We start from the raw sequence: 11,313 nt of genomic DNA on the forward strand, positions 1-11,313 counted from the left end.
TCCACTCGTGAAATATACAGACAATGTCTCTCCGTTCTCTTCTCTGTTTCGGCCTTTTTATCGACTCGTTTTTGACTAAAGTAGGTTTTTGCGACATCAATGTTAATTACACGTGAATGTTGTTTTGTAGTCAGGCTTTAAGAAATATAAATGGCACTGTCTGGTATTCTCATCTCGTGTTTTAACATTTTTATCAATTAGTTGTAAGTTTAAACTGCAACATTAATATGAATTAAACATGTTTAGTTATTGATTACCGGAATGACGTCACGGTTTTTCCAGCACAGGAGAGAAAAAGAAAGATATTAAGGAACGGATGGGCGCGATCAACAAAAAGGATATTGCAGTAGTTTATTTTAATTATTCCGTTTGCGAGGCCAGTGTAATTGATAATCCTCGGTGGTTTTCGACGGCTGAAATGTACTGTTAAAAAGCGACCGTCGGTTTTTCCCCCCGGAAAAAAAATTGATAGTGAATTATGATGTTGATAAATTTCGGTTATTTGTTAGGTTTTAGGGGGTATGTGTGGGACAACTCATTATTTTTAACTCGATCAATTTTGTGGACAAAGGATTAAAAATGGCAACAAAAACTAAATTGGAGGCTTAATTATGGAACGATGATAATTTCTTTCAGTTTTAATTTTGTTGAAACCTTTTGGAAACACATTGGCAATTTTTCATTTAATCAGTTTTGTTGAAATAAAATTTAAAAAGATAAACAAACATAAGTCATCAGAACTTTAACACAACGTACAATATTTAATATGTACATCAATTAAACATCAAAGTTAACGGTTCGTCTGGAGAATAGTTCATTTCTGCAATGCAATTCCAGTTTGCTCAAAATTAAATTCTTGTTACGTATTCCAATTGTGCAGTACAAAGTTAAGGATTTACTTAGCTAAACTCTATTTGTTCGAGTGATAAATCTGCCTCAATGGGAGAATAATTTCAATCATCCTAGATTATCCTAAATTATCTACGTGTGTACATTTAGTTTTGTTTATTTTAGTCGTACACTTAACTGCCGACGCAATTGTTCAACCTTTAGTGTTTCATTTGTTTAAATATTAAATTGTCAATAGAATTACTGCGTATTTAGTGATGAATATTCGGACTAATTTTTATTATGTTGATGTGAAGTGATATACAGTTATAAAGAAGGTATTTCGCTCTATCTAATCGTGTAAACTCGATTTTATTTGAAATCATTTGGACATATATTCAGAGCTTTGAATAAAGTACAGATAAGAAGTAACAATTTTCTTCTTTCACTTCAAGCAAGGCTAAAAAGCGACAAAACGTAAGTGAATGCCAATATAGGCAACCAATATTACATTGTTTGTTGTCTGTATTGCATATTTATAGCACATGTTCGTACTGCCATCTACCTTAGAGTAGCTGCATTTAAACAGATAATACTGATGTACAAATGGTTCAAATTTCTATTAATAAAGTTTTGTTTAAGCTGAGACTTGTGCATTTTATTTTTAAGGTTGCCAACCTAATAAATTAACAATCCTCTTTGTTCTACTAATAATATTTTGTTTCAGAAATTATGTGAATATTATCGGGTGCTGCAGTAATAAATCTGATTGCACCTTGACAATGGACCATAACTCAATCACAATTTAGTTGTCCCATTATGAAAGATTCCTCCTCGATCCGCAGATAACGCTTGCAAACCGATAATTGGTATCCTTCTCCTGCATAAAATCAAATACGTTTCAGCCCGGCAAATAAATTACGTCTATCATGCCCATCACAATATATATTTAATTTATTTGCGCCACCATAAATGCACATTTGCATAGATCGACTATCTTATTTTATAAATTGACTTGGTGCGTTTTATGTTTAATTATCGGTGTGCAGTGGTTATCTGTCCGGCGGATATTTATTAATGTCGTTTTAATTAAAGTATGCAAATTCGCGGCACTTGTTTTCTTAAATTGTTGTGTCAAATAATTCATATTCGTCGTGGCTGTTAAAAACTTTATTGAATGGAAAAAGATGTGGTGGATTAAGTTGAGTCAAGGGCCGGTTAAAATGTGCCTCGCCTACACTATACTTAAATTCATATTAAGTCGGGGGGATAATGACAGCTGACGAGCGACAACGGAAAGGTTTTTAATAAAATAAATTAATTGGCGTCGTGTTTACCTCGCGCTGCCCATTTTCTAGGAAATTATCTCTTTGGAAATATTTAAATTGGAGCTGGACGCAACAAATTTTTACTTAATATGTATAATGTTCGGCGATTATGCGCAAGCATACCCGGTGTTTAAGTAAATGCGCCTATTTTGTTATTAAAATTTTTGATAATTTACCTGTTTTGCATTGAACCGAACATGTTTAGACGTTATTGTTTTGTCGTGGGTAACAATTTACTATAATTTTGCTGTTCCCAGCGACGGATTAGCTTTATGCATCAGTTCCTAAACCTTATTTTACTCTATTTTCATTTACTGATTCAAATTATGTGCATATTATTTATTTATTTATTTATTATGCTAATACTTTACCAAAAATATATTTTATTAATAATATACATAAAAATTATACTGTTCAATTTACATTTCATTTTAAATGATGATAATTGAATTCTGTACTGTAATTTTATAATCGTACGAATATTTTCATTTATTATTGTATTAAATGTTTTAATCTCTTTTGAATCCAACTTGTTTGTTATGTAAATTTTTTACATATAAACATAAAATACGTTAAAACAAATAAATATATATTTTTTTAATAAAGTGTTTTGTTAAACATTTTAATTGAATTTCATTTTATGTTGCTATTTGAGATGAGTATTTAAATAATCGCAACCATCATTACGTTGTTTACTGTTTTGAATTGCATACTTTAAACTTGTGTTTGCACTGCCATCTCTTCGACGAAGGTTGTACACAATTTTTTTATAACATTTGCTATAAATCTTTTTGATTTGTTTTTACATAACCTAACCAAAATTATTCTCAAATTTTACCTAACCTAACCTAACAAATATTGATTTTTGTCTTGTTATGTGTTTAGTGATTTTTATTTTATTTTTTGAAATCCATTTTTTGCTGAAAGTTTATCATGTTTTTAATTAATATTTAAGTTAATTATTTTAATATTGTAAATAATTTATTGTTTATTTTTTCTTTAAACTTTACACAAAATATACGATTTTATATACTATATTCACCACTCAAAATTTAATTAAATCAGCTATTAATTTTTTTAATTTGTTTTTTCATAACGTAACAAATATTACTTTTTCATTTATTATCTCTTTAGTGATTTTTATTCTATTTTTTGAAATTGTTTTCTCTACACAAAATTTAATAATAATTAAGTCAGACTTTAAACATATTAATTTATTTACATACTTTACCTAACCTAAACTAACAAATATTGCTTTTTGTCTTATTATGTATGTAGTGATTTTTATTTTATTTTTTGAAATCCATTTTATGATGAAAGTTTATCATGTTTTTAATTAATATTTAATTTAATTATTTTAATAATGTAAATAATTTAATATTTAATTTTTCTTTAAACTTTACACAAAATATAAGATTTTATATACTATATTCACTACTCAAAATTTAATTAAATCAGTTATTAATCTTTTTAATTTGTTTTTACATAACCTAACAGAAATTACGTTTTGTCTTATTATCTATTTAATGATTTTTATTTTAATTTTTTAACTTTTTTCTCTACACAAAATTTAATTAAGTCAGTCTTTAAACATATTAATTTATTCACATACTTAACCTAATAAAAAATATTCTTTTTTATTACTTGATTTATTTTTAAGATGTATTAAAATTTGAAATGTAGTCAAATGTGTTTAATTACGTTTTATTGTAAATAATTTATAAATATCTTCTCTATCCAAAATTTAATTAAATTAACTTCTTAAACTTTTTAATTTCAATCTAACCTCACTTAATCTTAACATAACCTTTCCTAACTAAACCTTTTTACATACTTAACCTAATCCTATCGTAATTTACAGCAAAACCTAATTTTAATGTATCAAATTTATTTAACTTAATAACTTTTTATAAAAATTGAACAAATTAAAGGACTAAACTTGTGAATAAGATTTAGTTTGTGTAAATCAAGTGGTGGTGAATTATGGAAATTGGGCCCAACTAAAAGTTATTTATCGCACACTTGATTAATATATATAGAAAGACGTGATACAATGCAATAAGTTTCCGTTCAGCTGAATTCGTCTACAAATTTCGGGTTTAATATTGTTCGGCAATCAAAGCGTCGCATTAAAACTGGGAACTAGTCGTTTTGTCGTTTCCTCAAATCGCACTTAATTGATCCAGTTAGAGTGACGGATTATGTTGGCGTCACGTGAAATTTCCAGTTGCGAAGCGACAGTTAATGTTTCAGCTTTCAGGAGTGTTTCGGAACGAAAACAAATTACATGGCACCTTTTGTTACTACGTAAACTTTATATATTCGTTGCCATAAGCAGAGAACAAAGAAATAGTGCAAGCTTAAATATATTGTAGATGACATTTCGCCATTGTTTGGGGAGCCCGCCGTCTGAAGTACGTGTACAACTCCCCGAGGTCTTCAAGTGTCATAAACCTCTGTATCCTTTTCGGGGCGGAATATCGACGGGCGCCGCTCCCGTCAGTTTCATCACCGTGGTCAACGTTTTGTTGCCTTAATCTGAGATGGATTCACTTTGGAATTCGGGCCGTATTACATAAAGGAAAAAATATCGATCGCAACTTTTAAGGAATCAGTTTAGAAATAAAGGGAATGAAACTGTAAGAGCGTAATGCTGCTGTTCCATTTCGTGGATCCCGCAGGTGCAATATTCCAACAACGCAATCTTACGGAATGAAAATTTCTTCGGGATGTGCACCAACGAAATAAATTGCATTTTACATTACCCTTAAAACCACAGTTTGTTTCTATTTATCATGACCCTAAAATGCCACGTAACAAACACGTAATTATGTTGTTCCACTCCAGATTAACTTTGTTATCCACCTTTGTACTTGATACTACTCAACTATCTATTCCTTGTCTGCTTTTTTTATTATTCGTACAACGTACCAGACCGTTTTGTCAACATAAACAAATAAACACGAAATTTTGTCATCCCCCCACACGAAAATTTATTATTCACAATCGCCAGACAGGGGTAGAAAAATGGCGATCCTTCCCGCAATTATGTTTACCTATTCATATTCATCTTTTATAAAGTACCCTCTTTAGCATTTATTGATGCGTGCGAACACACACCGCCTGTATATTTTACACTCTATCCCGGTGAAATATACTCGACGTACACACGTGTCGTTCATTAGGGCACAATGTGTGCACATATTCCGTGGCCGCGATCATTAGATGCACGATGAATAACTTACTGGGTGAGAAATGTCGATGAAATATTGCTAAGAAGACGGTGGGAACAAAACGAACGTTTTGCAAATGTCTCAATTTCCAACTCTTGCAAATTACAAAAAAGACAAGTAAGTTTAGAAGAGAAAATAGACTAAAATCACAACTAACTAACGATACTCGAGATGAATTTAATGGACAATTTTGTTACAAAAAGGAGGAAGGAATTTTTATGTTTTCATATTTTGTTTTTGTAAGTTGAAAAAATAGTGAAAATTCGTAGCCAGGAATAAATAATTTTAAGGGCCACAATTTGAAAATCACAAATGGCAAAGAAACAATTCCACATTCCCTCCCCTACCAAGCTTTCATTAGCGTAACAGAAGAACAAGGCAATTACGTCTGTGGAGACTCCATAAGTAAGTAGTTGCAATGTTCCCACTCATTAGCTTTAAAAAAAACAATTTTTAAGAACGTACGTTGCGTTTGTAATTGTGGGAGCTCACAACATCACCGCCTACGAACCAACCCAACAAAGATTGTCCTACTCGAAGGTACATCCAAAATACGACACTGTAACTCTTGACAATGATGCAGCCTTAATCGAGCTGCCAATTTCAATCAATTTATATTTTCATATCTTGTTCACTTCAGGTTTTGATATGCTATCATTTATGGAAAAACAATCTTTTTGATTTTATTTATGAATATGCATCAGTACTACAAAAACTTTAGGTTAAAAACAACCCTATTTATATAATAAATCTAGTAACATCAAGCTTTTTCGTCCTAACTTCCCTATTTCATCTTTGTCTGGTAAGTTGAAAAAATATTGAACATTCCTAGCTACAAATAAATAATTTTAAGGGCAACAATTTGAAAATCACAAATGGCAAAGAAGCAATTCCACATTCCCTCCCCTACCAAGCTTTCATTAGCGTAACAAGAGAACAAGGCAATTACGTCTGTGGAGGCTCCATACTTTCAAACCAATACATTCCATCCTCAGCCACTTGTTTTAATAAAACAATTTTTAAGTACGTACGTTGCGTTTGTAATTGTGGGAGTTCACAACATCTAGGCCTACGAACCAATCCAACAAAGATTGTCCTCCTCAAAAGTGATAGTACATCCAAAATATGACACTGTAACTCTTGACAATGATGCAGCCTTAATTGATTTGGCAATTTCATTCAATATATATTTTCATATCATGTTTACTTCAGGTTTTGATATGATATCATTTATGGAAAAACAATCTTTTAGATTTTATTTATCAATATACATCAGTACTACAATAACTTTAGGTTAAAAACAACCCTATTTATATAATGAACCTAGTCACATCAAGTTTTTTCTTCCTAACTTCCCTATTTCATCTTTGTCCGGTAAGTTAAAAAAATACTGAACATTCCTAGCTACAAATAAATAATTTTAAGGGCAACAATTTGAAAATCACAAATGGCAAAGAAGCAATTCCACATTCCCTCCCCTACCAAGCTTTCATCAGCGTAACAGGAGAACAAGGCAATTACGTCTGTGGAGGCTCCATACTTTCAAACCAATACATTCTATCCTCAGCCACTTGTCTTAACGGGTAAGTACTTATAATGTTACCAGTCATTAACTTAATAAAACAATTTTTAAGTATGTACGTTGCGTTTGTAATTGTGGGAGTTCACAACATCTGGGCCTACGAACCAATCCAACAAAGATTGTCCTCCTCAAAAGTGATAGTACATCAAAAATATGACACTGTAACTCTTAACAGGGATGCAGCCTTAATTGAGCTGCCAATTTCAATCAATATATATTTTCATATCATGTTTACTTCAGGTTTTGATATGATATCATTTATGGAAAAACAATCTTTTAGATTTTATTTATCAATATACATCAGTACTACAATAACTTTAGGTTAAAAATAACCCTATTTATATAATGAATCTAGTCACATCAAGTTTTTTCTTCCTAACTTTCCTATTTCTTCTTTGTCTGGTAAGTTGAAAAAATATTGAACATTCCTAGCTACAAATAAATAATTTTAAGGGCCACAATTTGAAAATCACAAATGGCAAAGAAGCAGTTCCACATTCCCTCCCCTACCAAGCTTTCATCAGCGTAACAGGAGAACAAGGCAATTACGTCTGTGGAGACTCCATACTTTCAAACCAATACATTCCATCCTCAGCCACTTGTCTTAATAAAACAATTTTTAAGTACGTACGTTGCGTTTGTAATTGTGGGAGTTCACAACATCTAGGCCTACGAACTAATCCAACAAAGATTGTCCTCCTCAAAAGTGATAGTACATCCAAAATATGACACTGTAACTCTTGACAATGATGCAGCCTTAATTGATTTGCCAATTTCATTCAATATATATTTTCATATCATGTTTACTTCAGGTTTTGATATGATATCATTTATGGAAAAACAATCTTTTAGATTTTATTTATCAATATACATCAGTACTACAATAACTTTAGGTTAAAAACAACCCTATTTATATAATGAACCTAGTCACATCAAGTTTTTTCTTCCTAACTTCCCTATTTCATCTTTGTCCGGTAAGTTAAAAAAATACTGAACATTCCTAGCTACAAATAAATAATTTTAAGGGTAACAATTTGAAAATCACAAATGGCAAAGAAGCAATTCCACATTCCCTCCCCTACCAAGCTTTCATTAGCGTAACAAGAGAACAAGGCAATTACGTCTGTGAAGGCTCCATACTTTCAAACCAATACATTCCATTCTCAGCCACTTGTCTTAACGGGTAAGTACTTGAAATGTTATCAGTCATTAACTTAATAAAACAATTTTTAAATACGTACGTTGCGTTTGTAATTGTGGGAGGTCACAACATCTAGGCCTACGAACCAATCCAACAAAGATTGTCCTCCTCAAAAGTGATAGTACATCCAAAATATGATACTGTAACTCTTAACAGGGATGCAGCCTTAATTGAGCTACCAATTTCAATCAATATATATTTTCATATCATGTTTACTTCCGGTTTTGATATGATATTATTTATGGAAAAACAATCTTTTTGATTTTATTTATGAATATACATCAGTACTACAAAAACTTTAGGTTAAAAACAACCCTATTTATATAATGAATCTAGTCACATCAAGTTTTTTCTTCCTAACATCCCTATTTCATCTTCATCCGGTAAGTTGAAAAAATACTGAACATTCCTAGCCACAAATAAATAATTTTAAGGGCAACAATTTGAAAATCACTAATGGCAAAGAAGCAATTCCACATTCCCTCCCCTACCAAGCTTTCATTAGAGTAATAAGAGAACAAGGCAATTACGTCTGTGGAGGCAATACATTCCATCCTCAGCCACTTGTCATAACGGGTAAGTACTTGACATGTTATCAGTCATTAACTTAATAAAACAATTTTTAAGTACGTACATTGCGTTTGTAATTGTGGGAGTTCACAACATCTAGGCCTACGAACCAATCCAACAAAGATTGTCCTCCTCAAAAGTGATAGTACATCCAAAATATGACACTGTAACTCTTAACAGTGATGCAGCCTTAATTGACCTGCCAATTTCAATCAATATATATTTTCATATCTTGTTTATTTCAGGTTTTGATATGATATCATTTATGGAAAAACAATCTTGTTGATTTTATTTATCAATATACATCAGTACTACAAACACTTTAGGTTAAAAACAACCCTATTTATATAATGAATCTAGTAACATCAAGTTTTTTCTTACTAACTTCCCTGTTTCATCTTTGTCTAGTAAATTGAAAAAATATTGAACATTCTTAGCTACAAATAAATAATTTTAAGGGCCACAATTTGAAAATCCTAAATGGCAAAGAAGCAGTTCCACATTCCCTCCCCTACCAAGCTTTCATCATCGTAACAGGAGAACAAGATACTTACATTTGTGGAGGCTCCATAGTTTCAAACCAATACATTCTATCCTCAGCCACTTGTCTTAACGGGTAAGTACTTTCAATGTTCCCACTCATTAACTTTAAAAAACAATTTTTAAGAACGTACGTTGCGTTTGTAATTGTGGGAGCTCACAACATCTCGGCCTACGAACCAACCCAACAAAGATTGTCCTCCTCGAAGGTTATAGTGCATCAAAAATACGACGCTGTAACTCTTGACAATGATGCAGCCTTAATGAAGTTGCCAATTTCAATCAATTTATATTTTCATATCTTGTTTACTTCAGGTTTTGATATGATATCATTTATGGAAAAACAATGTTTTTGATTTTATTTATCAATATACATCAGTACTACAAACACTTTAGGTTAAAAACAACCCTATTTATATAATGAATCTAGTAACATCAAGTTTTTTCTTACTAACTTCCCTGTTTCATCTTTGTCTAGTAAGTTGAAAAAATATTGAACATTCTTAGCTACGAATAAATAATTTTAAGGGCAATAATTTGAAAATCACTAATGGCAAAGAAGCAATTCCACATTCCCTCCCCTACCAAGCTTTCATCAGCGTAACAGGAGAACAAGGCAATTACATTTGTGGAGGCTCCATAGTTTCAAACCAATACATTCTATCCTCAGCCACTTGTCTTAACGGGTAAGTACTTGCAATGTTCCCACTCATTAACTTTAAAAAACAATTTTTAAGAACGTACGTTGCGTTTGTAATTGTGGGGGCTCACAACATCTCGGCCTACGAACCAACCCAACAAAGATTGTCCTCCTCGAAGGTGATAGTACATCCAAAATACCACTCAATAACTCTTGACAACGATGCAGCTTTAATTGAGCTGCCATTTTCAATCGAGTTTGACGAATACGTCCAACCTATAAAGTTGGCAAAGGATAGCGATGTTAGCTACGACGGGGAAATTTGCAAACTGGCCGGCTGGGGGACGGAAGACCCTTCCAACCCCAAGGCGTCGCCAGTTTTGAGGTACATGCAAAGCCAAATATTGGACATTGAAAAATGCAAGCAATGGGACGAGGACTTCAACGACGACAAAATTTGTGTAAGTGGAGAGGGACATAAATCATTTTGCTTCGGAGATTTCGGATCTCCGTTGACTGTTGACGATGAGCAGGTTGGAATTACCTCGTTTACAACTGTTGGGCTTTGCGGGGAAGGAGTTCAAGGTTTCACCAGGATTTCCAGTGTTATAAATTGGATTGAATTGTATGTTGGTGTTTAATTGGCAAATATTGATAGTAACATTGTCTTATCTTTTATTTAGTTTTATTATCACATCAATAAGTATGATTTATTCAAGGAAAAATATATATTATGTGTATTTATCAATTTTATATCAGTACTCTAAGCACCTTAGTCTACAAACAACCCAATCAATATATGAATTAAGTAAATGTTACTGATTTCTATATTGTATTTACTGGTATCCTCAAACCGTTCTGAATCTTCTTAGTTGCAATATTGTAAATCGATTTTAATCAACAATAAATTAAAAATCCCAAATGATAAAGACAAGAGGAGTAATTCTGTATTTCATCTTGAGGTTTTTTCACTACATCCTGAACCAATTGTCTTAACGGGTAAGTAAAAGCAATTTTAAAGGTTACCATTTCAAAACGACAAATGACAAACAAGTAATTCCTTCTTGATGAAATTCATCAGCACACGAGAGGTATAAGATGTGAAGGCTACATTCTGTCCTTAACTATTGACATATCAAAATAATTATAATTATAATAGTCGGGATCACAACAATTTCAATATACGAACTGACCCAACAGAGACTTTCATTCTCAAAGTTAAAGGTATATCCAAATTATTACCGCCAAAAACTTTCAAAGTAATGTATCCTAATCGAACTGCCAATTTTACTCTAACTTAATGAATATGTTCAACTTGTAAAGTTAGTGTACAACAATATCAATTATGATGGAGAGATTTACAAACTGATCAACTAGGAAGACCCTTTAAA

The 11,313-nt window shown here is 31.9% G+C and overlaps 1 protein-coding gene across 1 annotated transcript; it reads left to right on the forward strand.

Moving 5' to 3' along the window:
• Nucleotides 1–9,558: 9,558 nt before the first annotated feature.
• On the forward strand, nt 9,559–10,591 carry LOC126265305 (chymotrypsin-like). The gene is made up of 3 exons (XM_049966290.1): nt 9,559–9,759; nt 9,811–9,968; nt 10,020–10,591. Exons 1-3 carry the CDS (start codon nt 9,703–9,705, stop codon nt 10,561–10,563), a joined length of 759 nt encoding a protein of 252 aa, XP_049822247.1. The 5' UTR covers nt 9,559–9,702; the 3' UTR covers nt 10,564–10,591.
• Nucleotides 10,592–11,313: the final 722 nt, after the last annotated feature.

Source organism: Aethina tumida, chromosome 4, assembly GCF_024364675.1.
Source record: "Aethina tumida isolate Nest 87 chromosome 4, icAetTumi1.1, whole genome shotgun sequence".
Taxonomy (NCBI): Eukaryota; Metazoa; Arthropoda; class Insecta; order Coleoptera; family Nitidulidae; genus Aethina; species Aethina tumida.